Below are 18,750 nucleotides of genomic sequence, written 5' to 3' on the forward strand. Positions count from 1 at the left end.
ACAGAGGGACACGGGGCCACCTGGGAGCCATCCCAGCGCCTCACCTGGGGCAGGTGCCCCGCCCCAGGGGCCACGCCTGCCCTGAGGGCCCTCGAGTGACAAGTGGGGTCACGGTGGTGGCCGGGGAGGGACCTGCCGGGAAGGGAGAGGGGGAGGGGACAGGGGGCACAGTCAGGGGGTGGCACAGGGCTGGGGGAGGGGCAGGACGGGGGGGATTGGGGACTTGGGGGGACACGGGGGTGGGGGGACGTGGGACGGGAGCAGGAGGGCGTGGAGGGGACACGGGGGACAGGGAGGACATGAGGGACACAGGGACAGAAGGGACATGACAGAATGGGGGACATGGGGGACGGGGACATTGGGGACACAGGGGACAGAAGGGACATGACAGAATGGGGGACACAGGGGACATGGTGGACCTGAGGGACATGGGGGACTCAGGGGGCACAGGGGACATGGGGGACATGAAGGACAGGGGGACAAGGGAGGACATGAGGGTTTGGAGCCATGGGGACGTTGAGGATTTTGGGGGGGGACATGAAGGGGAGCAGAGGTGGCTGGGGACGTTGGAGGGTGACAGAGGGGACATGGAGGGACATTGGGGTGCGGGACTGTGGTGGCACAAAGGGGACACGGGAACATGGGGACACAGCAGAGGGCAGAGGGTGGTGACATGGTGGGGGGACCTGAGGGGGTGTGGGGACATGGGGACCCCAACAGGGACCTCAGGGACAGCAGGGGGGACATGGGGACATTGCCAGGGGTCCCTGCTGGGGACATGGGGCCCTTGGGTGGGGACACGGGCGTGGGGCCAGCAGCAGAGTGGCAGGGCGGGGGTGGCAGGCCCGCGGTGTCCCCACGGGTGTGGCACACCTGTCCCCGTGAGCTGGCGCGGTGCCACCTCCCGCCTGCCCTGCGGGGCTTTAAGAGGCCGCGGGCCCGGCCGTGCCAGCGCTGTCCCCGTCCTGTCCCCGCCATGGCCCTGGCACTGCCGCTGCTCCTCGCCCTGCTCGGGACCACCCCAGGTAGGGCCGTGCCCCCGCACCTGGGGCAGCTCGGGGCACCCCCGGAGCTGGGCACCCCCAAACCTGGGCACCCCCAAACCTGGGTTTCCCCAAAGCCGGGTGTCCCCAGAGCTGGGTGTCCTCAAACCTGGGTGTCCCCAAACCTGGGTGTCCCCAAAGCTGGGTGTCCCCAAATCTGGGTGTCCCCAGAGCTGGGTGTCCCCAGAGCTGGGTGTCCCCAGAGCTGGGTGTCCCCAAAGCCAGGTGTCCCCAAACCTGGGTTTCCCCAGAGGTGGGTGTCCCCAGAACTGGGTGTCCCCAAATCTGGGTGTCCCCCTCAAGGACCCCGTGCACAGACTCCTGACAAGGGGGGAAGGGGGCTCTTGGGGGGGGGGGGGGGGGTCTGGGACCCCTCTTGGGGTATGGGGGTGTCCATGGGGGGTCCCTTCCAGCCGGGTCCCCCCCTGAGGGCAGGAGTGGGGTTTGGGGGTGCTGTGTGGTATGGGGGGGTCTCGGTGCCAGGGCCCCCCGGGATGGGGGTGCATTGAGGGGTCCCCCAATCGCGGTGTCCCCAAGAGGGCTGGTGTTGGGGTGGGGTGACGCCGGGGGGTGTCCTGGGGGGGTCCCGGCTCGCCAGGTGCCCCTGGCCGGGTGCTGACAGTGTTCACAGGTCTGGGGGCGCCGGGGGGGGGCTGTGGGGTGCCCCCCTCTGCCTGGTGCCAGGACTGGGTGACGGCGCTGCGCTGCGGGGCCCTGGGGCGCTGCCCCCACCTCACCCAGCGACCCTCCGGAGTGGTGAGAGACCCCCCACCGTGTCCCCAGCACCCCTCTAATGTCCCCCCGCCCTTCCCTCCGTCCCTGTGCCCCCTGTGTGCCCCCAGAACCCCACAGGGGTCCCAGCACCCCCACCGTGGTGCCACGCCAACGAGTCCACTGGCATCCCCCTTGGTCCCCATGTCCCCATTCCCCACATCCTCATTCCCCCATGTCCTCGTGTCTCCATGTCCCCATTCCCCCTTGTCCCCATGTCCCCATGTCCTCACTTCCCCATACCCTGTGTCCCCATGTCCCACCTCCCAGCACCCCTGTGCCACAACATGCCCGTGTCCTCATGCTCCCCATGTCCCTGTCCTCCTCTGTGGCCATTCCCCAGTGTCCCAGACCCCTGTGTCCCCGTGTCCCCGTGTCCCTGTGTCCCCATGTCCCCGTGTCCCCACGTCCCCTGTCCTCTCCTGCAGGACGCCTGTGCCGTGTGCCAGTACTTCATGGACTGCCTACGCAAAATCTCCAACGAAACGGCCTTGGAGGTACTGAGGGTGAGGGACAGGTGCCACTGGGGGTGAGGGACAGGTGCCACTGGGGGTGGGACACAGGTGCCACTGGGGGTGTCACGGTGGGTGCCAGCAAGTGCCACTGGGCACAGGGAGGTGCCCCTGGGAGTGCCACTGCCGCTGATGAGGTGGTGGCTGCCACTGAGGGCGCCAGGTCACAGATGCCACCGTGGTGCTGTGTGTCACTGCGGGTGAGGTGGTGGCAGGTGCCAGCGGGTGCCACGGTGCTGAGGGGACAGGGGGGATGCCATCGTGTGTGCCATGGCCACAGGTGCCATGCCACAGGCACCACCCACGGGCACCAGTGGTGACAGGTGTGGCTGGGGTGTGGTGGTGGTGGTGAGGATGGCGGTGGTGGCTGTCACTGTGGGTGTCACTGTGGGTGTCATTGTAGGGTGTCACTGTCACTGTGGGTGTCACCATGGGGTATCATTGTGGGTGCCACTATGGCTGTCACTGTGGGTGTCACCATGGGGTATCATTGTGGGTGCCACTATGGCTGTCACTGTGGGTGTCACTGTGGGTGTCACTGTGGGTGTCATGGTGGGTGTCACTGTCACTGTCACTGTGGGTGTCATGGTGGGTGTCATTGTCACTGTGGGTGTCACTGTCACTGTCACTGTGGGTGTCATGGTGGGTGTCATTGTCACTGTGGGTGTCACTGTCACTGTCACTGTCACTGTCGGTGCCCGGTGCAGGAGGTGCTGGAGCACGTGGTGGGGTTGGTGTGCCCACACCTCCCTTTGGGGAACACCTCGTGCCACGACCTGGCTAAACTGATGGTCAGTTTGCTCCTCTGGGACATCCAGCACCTCGTGAGTGGCAGCGGGGCACACGGGAGGGGCTTTGGGGACACTGTGGCCCCCAGGGACATGGGGGCATCCAGGGGCACCCCGGGGGCTTGGGGACAGCTGTGTCACACCGTGCTGCCCCGCAGGAGCCCCGCCAGGTCTGTGTCAACCTGCAGCTGTGTCCTGCAGAGCCCGGCGCCGCGCTGGCCCTGCCCGTCCTGGAGCTGCCCGGCGGCCACCGGCAGGTACGGGGACACGGGGACAGCAGGGCTGGGGGGGGGGGGACACAGCCACGCAGTGTCCCCAGCATGGCTGCAGTGTCCCTGCACTGGCAGCAGTGTCCCCAGTACCACGTGCAGTGTCCCCTGTAGTGTCCCCTGTCCCCTGCAATGTCCCCAGCACTGGTTGCAGTGTGCCAGCAGCGGGTGCAGTGTCTCCTGTCCCCTGCAGTGTCCCCTCTCTGCTGCAGTGTCTCCTGTCCCCTGCAGTGCCCCCTCTGCCCTGCAGAGTCCCCAGCACTGGCAGCAATGTCCCCTCTCCTCTGCAGTGTCCCCAGTACCAGGCGCAGTGTCCCTTCTGGCTACAGTGTCCCTGCACTGGCAGCAGTGTCCCCTGTCCCCTGCAGCGTCCTCAGTAGCAGGTGCAGTGTCCCCTGTCCCACTGAAGTGTCCCCAGCACCAGCTGCAGTGTCCCTGCACTGGCAGCAGTGTCCCCTGTCCCCAGCAGTGTCTGCTGTCCCCTGCAGTGTCCCCTGTCCCCTGCAGTGTCCCCTGTCCTCTGCCGTGTCTCCTGTCCCCTGCAGTGTCCCCAGCACTGCCGCAGTGTCCCCCCTGCCCTGCAGTATCCCCCGTCCCCAGCAGTGTCCCCTGTCCCGCAGGGCTCTGAGCTGTCCCCAGCAGTGTCCCCTGTCCCCTGCAGTGTCCCCCCTGCCCTGCAGTGTCCCCAGCAGTGTCCCCTGTCCCGCAGGGCCCGGGGCTGTCCCCGCAGGCGCTGCCGCTGCCGCTGCCGCTGTGCTGGCTGTGCCGCTCGCTGGTGGCGCGGGCCGAGGCCGCGGTGCCGGTGGGCTCGGTGGCGGCGGCGGTGGCCGGGCTGTGCCGGGCGCTGCCGCTGCCGGTGGCCGGGGCGTGCCAGTGCCTGGCCGAGCGCTACGCGGCGCTGGCGCTCGAGGGGCTGCTGGGCCGCCTGGGGCCGCGCCTGCTCTGCCGCCTCTTCCTGGCCTGCCGCAGCGGCGACAGCGGCGACAGCGGCGACAGCCAGCTCGCGGGGACGCTGCCACCGCCCTGGCTGCTGGAGACCATCGTGGTGCGCCTGGCAGACTGCGTCAGGGAGGAGGTGAGGATGGCCCCGGGGGGAGACAGGGCACGCCAGGGTCACACGACACTGAGGGGACACGTCCAGGAGTGTCACAGCACCGAGGACACACCACTGAGTGTCCAGGTCCCCGGGAGCCACGCCAGGGACACAAATGTTGGTGCAGCCCCAAAGGGACACACCGTGGGTGTCACAGTGCTTGGGGACACATCGTGGGTGTCACAGTCTTTGGGGACACATTGTGGGTGTCACAGTCCCTGGGGACACACTGTGGGTGTCACAGTCCTTGGGGACCCATCCTGAGCTGTCACAGTCCCTGGGGACACATCCTGGGTGTCACAGTCCTTGGGGACACATCCTGGGTGTCACACTTCTGTCAGTGAGACCCCCAGTCAGTGCCACCCTCCCTCCAGTGCCAGAGTCCCAGCCTGGGGAAGGGGCTTGGGGGGTCCTGGGGGTGCCCCCACCCTTGGGGGAGCCCCTCATGCCTGTGTCCCCCCCCCAGGACCCCAAAGGTGCCGCTGTCCCTGCGCTGTCCCTGTCCCTGGGCCCCTGTGCCCTGGGCCCCATCTTCTGGTGCTCGGGCCCGGAGGCGGCGCGGCGCTGCCAGGTGAGTGGGGACACAGGGGACACGGGGGACACGGGGGGCTGGCACCCCCTGCGCCCCCCGCTGACCCCTGGGCCCCCTGCAGGCCCTGCAGCACTGCCGGGAGCACGTCTGGCTGTAGGGGGGCACCAGGACCCCCCAGCTTTCCCCAATAAAGCTTGGATGCAGCTCTGCCTCAGCCTTTGGGGGTGTCGGGGCTCACGGGGGGCTGGGAGGGAAGCAGCAGAAACCACAAACCCCCAAAACCCACAGAAGAAAAGAGGTGAAAATGAGTTACAAAAATAGTGGGTGGCATTTACTGGAACACAGGGGGACTGGGGGTGTCCCCAGGTGGGCATTGGGTGTCCCTGCGAGTCTCTGGGTGTCCAGGGGGAGCTTGGGCTGCTCCTAAAGGGGGCTCAGGGCACCCCTAGGGGGGTGGGGATACCCCCGAGGGGGAGCTGGGGGTGTCCCCAAGGGGGTTTCTGGGTGTCCCCAAGGGGGTTTCTGGGTGTCCCCAAGGCTCTCAGGCGCCTTGTTGGTTCGTCTCATCCTCCTCGCGTCGCTTCCAGATCTGCAGGAGAGCAGGAGGGGGTTGTGGGGGCACAGGAGACGTTTGGGGGTGTCAGGGGACATTCAGGGGGGGTCACAGGACATTCTGGGGGTACCCCCTGTGCCCCCTCACCTGGATGTAGGCCTCGGACAGGGTGATCATCTGGGGCAGGATGTCGGTCACCTGCAGGTCCTGCAGCTCGTACCACTTCCCTGTGCCCTGCCAGGACCCAGGAGGGGACAGGCTGACTCGGGGGGGTCCCCGTGGTCCCCCCGAGCCCCCCGGGGAGGGGACACTCACGTGGTGCAGGACGTGGATGCGGTAGGAGCCCTCTGAGGGCTTGCCATCGTGCACGATGTTGGCGATGAGGTCGTAGGTGGTGTGGGAGTGTGCAGCCTGCACCTCCTCCGACAGGTACTCCCGCAGGTCCACGTTCCTGGGAGCCCACAGCACCCTCAGACAGCCCCACGGGGCTCCTGTCCCTCCTGCATGCTGCAATCCCCCCCAGCTGCCCACCCACAGCACCCCCACATATCTACATCCCCATCCCAGGTGTCACGAACTCCCTGACACACCCAGGTGCCTTCAAATCCCTTTTTCATGCCTAAAAACCACTCAAAACCCACCCTGGATGCCCACATACCACTCTTCAAATCCCTGGACACTTCTACTCCCCTGGCTCAGGTGCTTCCAAAGCCCCTCTAGATGTTTCCAGCACTTCACAGACATTTACACCACCTCCAGATGCCTTCACCACCCCCCAGATACCCCCAATCTCCTCTTAGGTGCTTTTAACCCTCCCCACAACTCCCAGCCCCCCAAAGCAGGGGGCACAGAAAGGATCCCCTGGCACATACAGGGGGGCTGTGCCCGTTGGAGCTGCCCCAGCAGCCACCCTGTCCCTGGGTGTCCCCATGGTGTCCCTCCCCAGGCATCCTCTTTGCACCCCTTGGCAGCAGCCTGTCCCCTGGGTGTCCCCACAGCCCTGGGTGTCCCCACAGCTCACGTGATGGGGAAGTTGACAATGGTGGGGTTCTTCTCCACGAAGAAGTTGTTCTTGGTGAAGCGCTTGATGCAGAAGATGAGGTAGGGGGGCAGGCGCGTCAGCTGGAAGCGCTTCAGGAAGTTCTCCTTGTAGGTCTTGTACTCCTTCTCGGTGCTGCCGTTGAACTTGGCCAGGATGCTGAACAGGGGCACCTGGGGGATGATGAGCTGCTCCTTCTCGTCCTTGTAGAGCGGCGCCGTGGGCAGGTCCAGGGTCAGGTACAGGAAGGTGGACTCCACCATGCGCTCCTGGTACTCGCTGTTCTGCAGCAGCTGCGCCTTCTCCTCCGCGGGCTGGGGGCACCCGTGGGGGCACGTCAGCCCCGTGGGGCACAGCAGCCCCGTGGGGCACAGCAGCCTGCTGGACCCCACATTCCCACTGGACACAGCAGCCCTGCTGGATCCATCACCCCCCAACCAGACCCAACACCCCCCCACTGGATCCATGACCCCCATCGGACCCAACACCCCTCACTGGATCAAACATTCCCCACTGGATCCATCACCCCCATTGAACCCAACGCCCCCCACTGAACCCAACACCCCCCACTGAATCCATCACACCCCACTGGATCCATCACCCCACTGACCCTAACACTACCCCATACGACCCTGCCACCCTCACTGGACCCTAACACCCCTTTGTTGTACCCAAAGATCCTCCCACCATACCCCAACACCCCCTCCATCCATCATTTAACCCCCTCACAACACTCCTCATTTGACCCAATCCTCTGTCAAAACCCCATCACTCCCAAACCACCCCCCACCAGACCCCAACACCCCTTTTTCTGACCCCAACACCCCTTTTTCTGACCCTGCCATTCCCATTGCACCCCAACTCCCCCCGCCAAAATCCCATTGGACACTGGCAGTTCACACTGCACCCCAAAACCCATCAGTGCCCACCATACCCACACTGCACCCCAACACCCAGCACTGCCCCCATACCCTGACACCCCCCACTGCACCCCAACACGCCCCATTCCCCCCCAGTCCCACCAGGTCAGGGTGTGGCAGCTTCTTGGTGAAGATGCGCATGGAGCCCTGGAACACGTCGGTGACAATGGCTGGGGGGACAAGGGGGGCTCAGTGTGGGGACAGCAGCCCCCAAAGGCCCCCCCAGAACCTGCCCTCACTCACTCTTCTTCTTCCTCTTGGTGCCGCCCAGCGCGGCGTGCAGCGCGTTCAGGAACCAGGACAGGAACTCCACCCCATCCCCTGCAAGAGCAGAGCTGGAGCTGAGCCTGCATCCTGCTCTGCCCCTGCACGCAGAGACCCCAGACCCTGCACCCCCACACCCTGCACCCCAAATCCAGAGACCCCAGACCCTGCACACCCAGACCCTGCACCCTGAATCCAGAGACTCCAGACCCTGCACCCCCAGACCCAGCCCTGCATCCCTGAATCCACAGCCCCCAGACCCAGTCCTGCACCTCCAACCCAGCCTTACACCCCTGAATCCAAAGCCCCCAGACCCATAGCTGCCTCCCCAGCCCAGCCCGGCACCCCCAAATCCAAAGGCCCCAAGATCCAGCTTTTCCCCTCAAACCCAGCACTGCACCCCAAACCCAGCCCTGCACCCCCAAACCCAGAGCCTCCCAGGCCCAGCTCTTCCCCTCAAACCCAGCTTTGCCCCCCAGCCCTGAACCCTCAAATCCACAGCCCCCAGACCCAGCCCTGCCTCCCCAACCCAGCCCTGCACCCCCAAATCCAAAGGCCCCAAGATCCATCTCTTCCCCTCAAACCCAGCACTGCCCCCCAGCCCTGCACCCCCAAACCCCACCCTGCTTGGTGATCTGGAAGTTCTTCTTGCTGCACAGCACCACGGCCTGCAGCATCTCGTGGGGGGACACGTGTGCCTTGAAGTTCCTGGGGTTCCAGAGCTTCCTCATGAGCTCCCCGAAGCGCTGCACCAGCAGGAACATGATGTCCCCGGGCGGGCGCTGGATGCGCCGGTAGTTCTCCTCCTCCAGGAAGTAATTCCTCAGGGGAGGCACGTTGGACAGGGCCTGGGGACACGGCAGGGGGGATTCAGCCCTGGGACCCCCATGGTGGGGGATCTGGGGGGTGTGGGGCAGACCCTGCGCTGCCAAGGGTGGGGAATCCCAAACAGTAAGGAACAGAAAGGATCTAGAGGTGGGGACGATCCCTGCTGGCCTCACAGAAGGGTTTGGGGCAGACCCTGCACTGCTGTGGGTCAAGAATCCCAGAAGAACCTGAGCTGGAAAGGATCCAGATGTTGGGATGATCCCTGCCAACCCCACAGAGGGGTTTGGGGCAGACCCTGCACTGCTGTGGGTAGGGAATCCCAAACAGTATGGAATAGAAAGAATCCAGATGTTGGGATGATCCCTACCAGCCCCTCAGAGAGGTTTGGGGATGGTTATGGGGGGCTTTCACCCTAAAAGGCCAGCTGCACCCCACAGGTGTAACGCCTTCAGAATAGAAGGGGTGATCCACCCTCAGGAGTGGGATTTTAGAAGGATTTCAGAAGGAATTCAGCCCAAAATGCAGGCAGCATCCCCCACATGCATATGCTGTGGGAAAAGAGGTGGGACTCATCCCCGAGACCCCCAGAGCAGGATTTTGGGAGGGTCTGAGCCCAGAATGAAGCCTGAACCCCCACACAATGCACAGCCCATGAGAGGAAAGGTGTGATTCCTCCCTGTCAGACCCACAGCAATGTTCTGGGGGGTTTCAGCCCCGAAGAAGCCCCAACCCTGGTGTCACCTGCAGCACAGCGTTGGCGTAGTCGTTGGCCTTGATGTTGTTGAGCCCCACGATGCCAGGCAGGTACGTGGTGCCATCGTAGGCCCGCGACAGCTTGGCCTGCTTGTCCAGGTGGGCGATGTGCTGGGCTGTGAACGTGGGCTTCAGCACGTACTGTGGGGGCAGAGACCCTCAGAGCCTGGCACCCCAACCTGAACCCCCAGAGCTGGGACCCCAACCTGAACCCCCAGAGCTGGGACCCCAACCTGAACCCCCAGAGCTGGGACCCCAACATGAACACCCCAGAGCTGGGACCCCAACCTGAACCCCCAGAGCTGGGGACCTCATCCCAAACTCCTCAGATCTGGGCGTGATCCCCACCCAAACTCCTCAGGTCTGGGGCAGATCCCATCCCACAAACCTCAGATCCCCATCCCAAACCTCTCAGATCTGGGGCAGATCCCATCCCAAACCCCTCAGATCTGGGGCAGAGCCCATCCCAAACCTTTCAGATGTGGGCAGACCCCAACCCAAACCCCTCAGATCTCCATCCTAAACCCCTCAGATCTGGGGCAGACCCCACCCCACACCCCCCAGGTGTGGGCAGACCCCCCAGCCCCAGCACCGTGATGTCCTCCAGGGAGGAGTCGATGATCTCGTAGTTGTCGGGCAGGCAGTAGAACTTGAGCGTGTGCAGGTTGAGGAACACGTGGTGGCTCAGCTGCACGCTGTGGATGTAGGCGTGCGACTTCAGCCCGCGGCCTGTGGGGGACACGGGCACCAGGGGTGGCACCGAGCACCGTGCCAGAGGCAGGGGCCACACAGAGGGTCCCTGGGCTGCCCCAGCAGCCACCCTGCCCCTGCTGTCCCCATGGTGGCACTCCCCAGGCATCCTCTTTGTGCCCTTTGACAGCTGCCTCTCCCTGGCTGCTCCCTGTCCCTGGGTGTCCCCACAGTCCTGGGTGTCCCCACAGCCCCGGGTGTCCCCAGAGCCCGGGGTGTCCCCAGCAACACCCCAGACCCCTTGTGCCCTGTCCCTGGGTGTCCCCAGCAACACCACCCCTACCCCCAGGTGTCCCTCACAGCAGCAATGGGGTGTCCCCCACTGTCCCCTGGCTGTCCTCCGTTGTCCTGGCTGTCCCCTGGCTGTCCCACATCAGTCCTAGGTGTCCCCAGTGGTGTCCCCCATCAGTCCTGGCTGTCCCCCCATCACTCCTGGGTGTCCCCTCGCTGTCTCACATCACTCCTGGCTGTCCCACGACTCCTGCCTGCCCCCTGGCTGTCCCCCCATTGCTCTTGGCTGTCCCCCATCACTCCTAGGTGTCCCCTGGGTGTCCCCCCGTCACTCCTGGGTGTCCCCCACCACTCCTGGCTGTCCCCTGGCTGTCCCCCATCGCTCCTGGCTGTCCCCTGGCTGTCCCTAGTGCTGTCCCTCATCACTCCTGGCTGTCCCCCATCACTCCTGCCTGTCCCCTGGTTGTCCCCACATCACTCCTGGCTGTCCCCACATCACTCCTGGCTGTTCCCTGGCTGTCCCACATTTCTCCTGCCTGTCCCCTGGCTGTCCCCCATCACTCCTGGCTGTCCCCCATGACTCCTGGCTGTTCCCTGGCTGTCCCACATTTCTCCTGCCTGTCCCCTGGCTGTCCCCCATCACTCCTGGCTGTTTCCTGGCTGTCCCCTGCCGTCCCCATGCCCCAGCAGCCCCAGAGGGGGGTCTCACCCTGGAAGTACTTCCCGCAGACCAGGCAGGCGTAGACGTTGATGTGGGACAGGGAGATGGAGCAGAGCTTCTCAAAGTCGAAGTCCAGGACGCTCCTGGGGGGAGAGCGGTGTCACGGGGCTGGGGGGCAGCGGGGGGCACCCCCAGGGACAGGGACACCCCAAAGCAGCCCCGTCACCCACTTGTTGATGGTGTCCAGGTAGGGGCAGTGCCGGCTGCGCTGGTCCTCGGGGTCGAAGCGCCCGTAGCGCACTGGGGAGGGGCAGGAGGGTGAGAAAAGGGGGGCACAGGGACCCCAAAACCACGAGGATGACCCCACCCAGCCCCCTCTCTGTGACAGCTCCCCGGGGCCGAGCCCCAGCTGCTCCCAGAGCCTCCAAACCCTGCGCAGAGCCGAGCTCAGGACCCCAGGGGCAGTGACCCCCCAGTCCCAGAAACCCCAGTGTCATTTCAGAGTCCCCCCAGACACCCCAGTGTCATTTTAGAGTCCCCCCAGACACCCCAGTGTCATTTTAGAGTCCCCCCAAACACCCCAAGTGTCATTTCAGAGTTTACCCAGACACCCTAGGGTAATTTTAGAATCCCCCCAGACACCCCAGTGCCATTTTAGAGTCACCCCAAACACCCCAAGTGTCCCTCACACCCCAGTGTCCCCCGATCCTCAATGTCCCCCCACACCCTCAGTGTCCCCTCACACCCCAATGTCCCCCCATCCTCAATGTCCCCTCACACCCCAATGTCCCCTCACACTTTCAGACCCCCTCATACCCCCCATGTCCCCTCACACCCCAATGTCCCCTCACACCCCCAGTGTCCCCTCACACCCCCAGTGTCCCCTCACACCCCAATGTCCCCTCACACCCTTAATGTCCCCTCACACTCTCAGTGTCCCCTCACACCCCAATATCCCCCCATCCTCAGTGTCCCCTCACACCCCAATGTCCCCTCACACCCTTAATGTCCCCTCACACTCTCAGTGTCCCCTCACACCCCAATGTCCCCTCACACCCCAGTGTCCCCCCCGTTCCTCCCGGTCCCCACCGGCGGGCTCGGGCTCAGGGTCGGAGTCTCCATCCGGCTCCCGCTCCCGCTTCACCCGCACGGGCGCGGCGGTGCCGGCTCCTCCCCAGACGCCGCTGCCGGTACCGGTACCGCTGCCGGTGCCCGGCTCCCGCTTGACGCGCGCGAGATCCACCGGCAGCGCCTCCGCCGCCTCCCGCCGCGCGCGCTCCCGCTCGGCGTCGCGGCGGCCCCGCGGGCGGTCGCCGTCGGCGTCGCGGCGGCTGCGGGAGGAGGCGCGGGCGGCGGAGGCCCCGCGGGGCTCCCGGGGCTCCCGGGGCTCCCGGGGGTCGCGGTCCCGCCTCCCGCGGCTCGACATGGCGCCGGTTCTGCCTCTCTGCGCATGCGCCGCGCCAGAGGCAAACCGTTTTCCTCACCCTGCGCATGCGCGGCCGCCGCTGAGGGGAGAGGCGCGGCCGCGCCTGCGCGCTGCGGCGCCCCCTGCCGGCGCGCGGCGGCACCGGGGCTCTTAAAGGCGCCGCGCCCCCGGTACCGAGCCCGGCCGCCGGTACCGGGATGGAGGCGGCGGCCGCAACGGCGGCCCCCGGCTGGCGCTGCCGGCCGGGGGGGCGGCTGGACATGAGCCACGGCTTCGTGCGGCACATCCGCCGCAACCAGCTCGCCAGGTAGCGGCGCGGGCCCGGTGGGTGGGCCCGTGTCACCGGGCCGGTTTGGCCCCGGTGCTGCCGGGTGCCCTCACCTCATAAGGTTTCCGCCGTGCCCAGGGACGCGTACGACCGCGCGGTGCGGCAGGCGCGGGGCCGAGCGCGGACGCGGCTGATCCCGGGCCCGGCGCGGCCCCGGCGGCCCGACCAGCAGGTGTACCGGCCGCAGCGGGGCCGCGGTGAGCGGGACGGGGACGGGAACGGGGGCGGGAACGGGAACGGGAACGGGGGGTGTACCGGCCGCAGCGGGGCCGCGGTGAGCGGGACGGGAACGGGAACGGGGAACGGGAACGGGGACGGGAACGGGAGAACGGAGGGAACCGGGACTGGGGTGGGTGGGGACGGGGCGACAGCCCGGGCGACACCGGGGGATGGGGACACCGGGGACACCGGGGATTGGGTCACCGGGGGACTCGGTACACCGGGGGATGGGGACACTGGGGACACCGGGGATGGAGATACCGGGGACACCGGGGATGGGGACATGGGGGAATGGGGACACCGGGGGATAGGGACACCGGGGGAATGGGGACACCGGAGATAGGGACACCGGGGACACGGGGGATAGGGATACCGGGGATTGGGGACACCGGGGATACCGGGAATGGGGATACCCGGGATGGGGACACCGGGGATGGAGAGACCGAGGACACCGGGGATGGGGCCACCGGGGATTGGGTCACCGGGGGACTCGGTACACCGGGGGATGGGGACACCGGAGATAGGGACACCGGGGACACCGGGGATTGGGGACACCGGGGATTGGGGCCCCCGGGGGTGCGGTCCCGGTGCCCCGGTGCCCCGCTGAGGGCGCGGTGCCGCAGGCGGGCCCGGGGGCGATGCCGGCGCGGGGCCGCCCCCCGAGAGCCGCGGGGACGCCCCGGACGCGGCGCGGGGACCGCGGCTCTTCTGCCTCGAGTACGAGGGGGACGACGGGCGGGTGACGGCCGTGATCGTGCACCAGGTGCGGGGCGCCCGGGAACGGGGGCGGGAGCGGGGCTGAGGGCACGGGGGGGGCCGGGGGGGGCCCCACGGGACAGGGGACGGGGTGGGGGGTGTCCGGGGGGGTCCCTGGGGACAGTGGGGGGTCCTCGGGGACAGTGGGGGTACCCTTGGGACAGTGGGGGTGCTCTATGGGATCCCTGGGGGCACTGGGGGTGTCCCATGGGTGGGTTCCTGAGGACAGTGGGGTGCCCCGGGGGGGTCTCTGGGGACAGTGGGGGTGCTCTGTGGGGTCCCTGGGGACAGTGGGGGCACCTCGGGGACAGTGGGGGTGCCCTGGGGGGATCCCTGGGACAATGGGGTGTCCCATGGGTGGGTTCCTGGGGACAGTGGGGTGCCCCGGGAGGGTCCCTGGGGACAGTGGGGGTGCTCTGTGGGGTCCCTGGGGGCACTAGGGGTGTCCTGGGTGGGTTCCTGGAGCAATGGGGGTGTCCTGGGGGGATCCCCGGGGGCAGTGGGGTGTCCCATGGGTGGGTCCCCGGGGACATTGGGGGTACCCTTGGGACAGTGGGGGTGCCCTGGGGGGATCCCTGGGGGCAGTGGGGGTGTCCTGGGTGGGTTCCTGTGACACTGGGGTGCCCTGGGTGGGTTCCTGGGGCAGTGGGGTGTCCCATGGGTGGGTTCCTGAGGCACTGGGGGTGTTCTGGGGGGTTCCCCGGGGGCAGTGAGGGTACCCTTGGGGACAGTGGGGTGTCCTGGGTGGGTCCCTGGGGCTGCCCCGGCGCTGCCCGGGGCCGGGCCGGGCGGGCAGGCAGGGTGACCCGGCTGTGGCAGGGGGACAGCGCCGAGGAGGTGACCCGGCGGGTGTGCGCCCGGAGCCCGCTGGAGCCGCCGCTGCGGCGGGCGCTGTGCCAGCGCGTGCAGGACGAGCTCAGCAAGCGCCGGGGCACCGGGTGACACCGCCGCAGCCCCGGGCACTGCCACCCCCGCCGCCGGCGCCGCCCCCCCGGTGTCAATAAAGGTGCTGCGAGGCTCTGGTGTCGCTCACTGCTCGGGGAAACTGAGGCACGGCACGGGGAGTGACGCGGCTAATGGGTACCCAGGTGTCACATTCCCCCAGCTGGTCCCTCCCAGGTGCCACCATGTCCCCTCCCTGGAGCGGCCACCCCCTCCTCAGGTGTCACTGTGTCCCCAGGGTCCCCTCTGTGTCCCCCTCCTGTCCCCAGCCCAGGTTGGTGGCACCTCTGACCAAGGCCAGGAGTGCCCAGGGTGTCCCCAGGGTCCCCTCCGTGTCCCCTTCTGTGTCCCCCTCCTGCCCCCACCCAGTTTGGTGGCACCTGTGGCCAAGGCCAGCTGTCCCCAGGGTCCCTGTGTTGTTGTGGGGTGTCCCCAGGATGCCCTGAGAGATTTATTTATTGTTTATTATTTATTTATTTATTTATTTATTCATTTATTACTTCAGGGCCTTTTGTCCTTGTGGGGTCACCCCGGGGATCACCCCACTGCTCTGTTTTTTTTTTTTTATTTTAAAATACCGCTCTGCATTTTATTTTTATTAACCGTGGGCTCTCCCCGGAGGGTCTGGCACGTTGTAAGATCTTCCTGGAAATCATCCCGTTGGTTTGGGATTGTGGGGTCTGCCCTGGGCTGGTGCCACTGCTCTGTTCTGGTGGGGTCTTCCCAGAGAGCTCTTGGTGTTTATTTCTTCTAGGATTCCCTCAAAACAGATCCTGGTGTTTATTGATTGTAGGGTCTACCCAAGAGTCCATCCTGCTGGTTTCTTATTGTGGGATATTTCCATGTCAGATTCTGGTTTCTCAGTTCTTGTAGGGTCATCCCAAACCCGATCCTGGTATTTATTTATTGCGGGTTCTCCACAGAACAGATCTTGGTGTTTATTTCTTCTAGGATCCCTTCAAACCAGATCCTGGTGTTTATTTATTTCTTGCAGGGTCTCCCCAAACCAGATCCTGGTGTTTGTTTATTGTATGATCTCCCCAGAACAGATCCTGGGGTTTGTTTATTTATTTATTTATTTATTTATTTATTGCAGGGTCTCCCCAGAACAGATCATGGTGTTTGTTTATTGTGGGGTCTCCCCAAACCAGATCCTGGTGTTCACTTCTTGCAGGGTCCCCCCAGTCCATGCTTTGGTTTGGGGTTGCAGGGTCTCCCAAACCAGATCCTGGTGTTTATTTATTTATTGTAGGATCATCCCAAGCCAGTTCCTGGTGTTTGTTTATTGTAGGATCTCCCCAGAACAGATTCTGGTGTTTATTTATTTATTGCAGGGTCATCCCAAACCAGACCCTGGTGTTTATTTATTTTAGGGTCCCCCCTAGTCCATGCTTTGGTTTGGGGTTGCAGGCTCTCCCCAGAGAGCTCCTGTGCTGTTTGTGGTGTTTCCCCCCAGTGGGTTTTCGCTGTGGGGTCCCTTCAGAGCAGATTTTGAGTTCGTTCCTTGTGGGGTCTCCTCGAGGATCGTCCCACGTTCGTTGCTGTCATTGCAGGGTGTCCCCAGGAGCCCTGCTGTTCATTTGTCACTTGTCACTGTGGTCCCCCCGTCCTCGCGGGCTCCCTGCAGCGCTGGGGGGGTGCTCGGTGCCCCCCGCGGGGTGGGGACAGTGCTGGTGACAGTCCCGGGGGACGAGCGCGCCAGGGCCAGCGCCAGGGCCAGCCCCAGGATGAAGAGGAGGAGGAGGCCGAGGCCGAGGGCCAGCAGATGCCACCGGCGCTGTGCCCTGCGCTGGCGCCGCGTCACCGCGCGCGTGGTGCGGGTGAAGGCCTCGCTCTGCGGGGACAGGGGCAGTGCCAGGGGCTGCTCGGGGGCTGGGGGACACCTGGGGACACACGGACACCCCCCGGAGCCTCTCCTGCCCAGGCTGGGTGTCCCCAGTGTCCCCACGGTGTCCCCAGCCCCTGGGTGTCCCCACAGTGTCCCCAAGATTTGGGTGTCCCCAGTGTCTGCAGTGTTCCCAGCCCTTGGGTGTCCCCAGTGTCCCCACGGTGTCCCCAGTGTCCCCACAGTATCCCCAGCCCCTGGGTGTCCCCACAGTGTCCCCAAGCTCTGGGTGTCCCCAGTGTCCCCAAGGCCTGTGTCCCCACAGTGTCCCCAGCCCCTGGGTGTCCCCCAAGCTCTGGGTGTCCCCAATGTCCCCACAGTGCCCCCCGTGTCCCCACAGTGTCCCCAGCCCTGTCTGTCCCCACAGTATCCCTGGGTGTCTCCACAGTGTCCCCACAGTGTCCCCAAGCTCTGGGTATCCCCAGTGTCCCAAGCTCTGGGTGTCCCCAGTGTCCCCACAGTTCCCCAGCCCTTCTGTGTCCCCCCAGTGTCCCCCAGCACTCTGGGTCACCCCAGGGCTCTGTGTCCCAATAATTTGTCCCTCCTGGGGCTCTCCATGTCCCCTCCCAGGGTTCAATGTCCCTGGGCTGTCACCCCAGCTGTGTGTCCTGTGACAGGTCCTCCCTTCACACCCTGCAGTGTCCCCTGGGCTCTGTGTCCCCAGGTTTACGTGTCCCCATAAAGCTCCACTCCCCGTCCCTGCTGTCACTGTGTCCCCAGTGTCCCTCCGTGTGTCCCTTCAGTGTCACACCCCATCCCCGGGCCGTGTGTGTCCCCAATGTCCCTCCAGTGTCCCTTTAGTGTCCCCCATCCCCGGCTCCGCAGCTGCTCCAGGTGTCCCCGCAGTGCCACCCCCGTGTCCCCGCAGTGCCACCCCCGTGTCCCCGTGTCGCACCGCCTGTCGCAGGTCCTGGGCGCGGCTCTGCAGCTGCTCCAGGTGTCCCTCCCGCTCCAGCGCCTTGGCCACGTTCTGTCGCATCAGCTCCGTCACCTCCTCGGCCTCGCGCTGGCACCGCGCCAGCCCCGCCTGGGGACACGGGGGACACCGTGGGGACACCGTGGGGACACGGGGCAGCACCGGGGATACGGACACGGGGACAGGCGGGGACACCGTGGGGAAAGGGGGACCGGGGAATGCGGGGACACAAAACCACGGGGACGGGCCCGGCGGGGACATGGGGACAGCGGGGACCGCCCTGGGGACAGAGCCTGACCCTGGGGACACGGGCACGGCAGGGACAATGGCACCGCCAGGGGGGCACACACGGAGCGCGGGGACAGGAAACCGTGGGGACGGGGACAGGACCGGGATGGGAACCGGGATGGGACCGGAGGGGACACGAGCACTGAGGGGACACCGGGACCGCGGGACACGCAGGGACACTCGGGGACACGGAAAGTGCCGCTCGGGCCACCTCCCGTCACCCCCGGGACCGCGTCCCTCCCTTCGGCAGGGAGAGCCCGGCGGGCGGACCGGCACCGGCACCGGGACCGGCACCGGGACAGGCACCGGCACCGGGACCGGGACAGGCACCGGCGCCGGCACCGGGGGTCCCGGGCCCGGCGGCTCCCGCGGCTCCGAGCCCGCTCTGCCCCTCGCAAAGCGAAAGCGAAAGCGGCGCCAGCGGCGGCCGGGACTCACCATGGTCCCGGTCCCGCGGGTCGGGGCCGGTGCCGGTACCGGTGCGCCCGTTCCTGTACCCGTCCCGCCTCGGGCCCCAGCGGCCGCCCCCGCCGGGAGGGACCGGGACCGCCCCCCCGCCACCCGCGAGTGACCACGGCCCGGGACACCCCGGCCACGCCAGGACGGGGCTGCCCGGGACCCCCCAGTGCCACCCCCCGGCTGCCGGGCCCCCTGTCCCCATATCCCCCTGTCCCTCTGTCCCCCTGTCCCTCCTGTCCTGCAGCCCCCCATGTCCCCGTGTCCCCCTGCCCCCCTGTCCCCAGGACCCCAGACTCGTGTCCTTGGCACTGCCCTGTCCCCCAGGAACGGGACCCCACAGATGTCAGTGTCCCCAGGTCCCAGGGGACCCCCGTGTCCGGGTCCCTGGGGACCCCCCCCATGTCCCTGTCCCCACCCCTCCCTTCTTCCTCCCCTCCTCCTCCAGCCTCCGAGGGTGGCAGTGCCACCACAGTGTCCTTTGTCCCTCGGTGCCTGGCACGGCCCCCGGCGCCCTGGCACGGCCC

General features: G+C 66.3%; 4 protein-coding genes across 4 annotated transcripts; 2 read left to right on the top strand and 2 right to left on the bottom strand.

The window, feature by feature from the left end:
• Positions 1-976: 976 nt before the first annotated feature.
• SFTPB (surfactant protein B) lies at positions 977-5,329 on the top strand. Its single transcript, XM_064400219.1, has 6 exons — positions 977-1,025; positions 1,642-1,799; positions 2,243-2,311; positions 3,273-3,371; positions 4,093-4,458; positions 4,943-5,329. Exons 1-6 carry the CDS (start codon positions 977-979, stop codon positions 5,327-5,329), a joined length of 1,128 nt encoding a protein of 375 aa, XP_064256289.1.
• USP39 (ubiquitin specific peptidase 39) lies at positions 5,314-12,448 on the bottom strand. Its single transcript, XM_064400452.1, has 12 exons — positions 12,097-12,448; positions 11,238-11,307; positions 11,056-11,150; positions 9,958-10,094; positions 9,354-9,506; positions 8,407-8,632; positions 7,764-7,841; positions 7,623-7,690; positions 6,583-6,914; positions 5,877-6,012; positions 5,709-5,795; positions 5,314-5,597 (listed from the first exon to the last, which is right to left on the bottom strand). The coding sequence occupies exons 1-12, from the start codon at positions 12,431-12,433 to the stop codon at positions 5,550-5,552; spliced, it is 1,767 nt and encodes a 588-aa protein (XP_064256522.1). The 5' UTR covers positions 12,434-12,448; the 3' UTR covers positions 5,314-5,549.
• A 56-nt stretch (positions 12,449-12,504) lies between these two features.
• Positions 12,505-16,456, top strand: C28H2orf68 (chromosome 28 C2orf68 homolog). The gene is made up of 5 exons (XM_064400453.1): positions 12,505-12,740; positions 12,840-12,958; positions 13,604-13,743; positions 14,556-14,728; positions 16,446-16,456. Exons 1-4 carry the CDS (start codon positions 12,631-12,633, stop codon positions 14,676-14,678), a joined length of 492 nt encoding a protein of 163 aa, XP_064256523.1. The 5' UTR covers positions 12,505-12,630; the 3' UTR covers positions 14,679-14,728; positions 16,446-16,456.
• Positions 15,150-18,392, bottom strand: LOC135287121 (vesicle-associated membrane protein 5-like). The gene is given in 4 exon segments (XM_064400454.1): positions 15,150-16,332; positions 16,335-16,512; positions 17,459-17,590; positions 18,206-18,392. Coding segments are annotated over 4 exon segments (384 nt in total). The 5' UTR covers positions 18,209-18,392; the 3' UTR covers positions 15,150-16,261.
• Positions 18,393-18,750: the final 358 nt, after the last annotated feature.

This window comes from Passer domesticus, chromosome 28 (genome assembly GCF_036417665.1).
Source record: "Passer domesticus isolate bPasDom1 chromosome 28, bPasDom1.hap1, whole genome shotgun sequence".
Taxonomy (NCBI): domain Eukaryota; kingdom Metazoa; phylum Chordata; class Aves; order Passeriformes; family Passeridae; genus Passer; species Passer domesticus.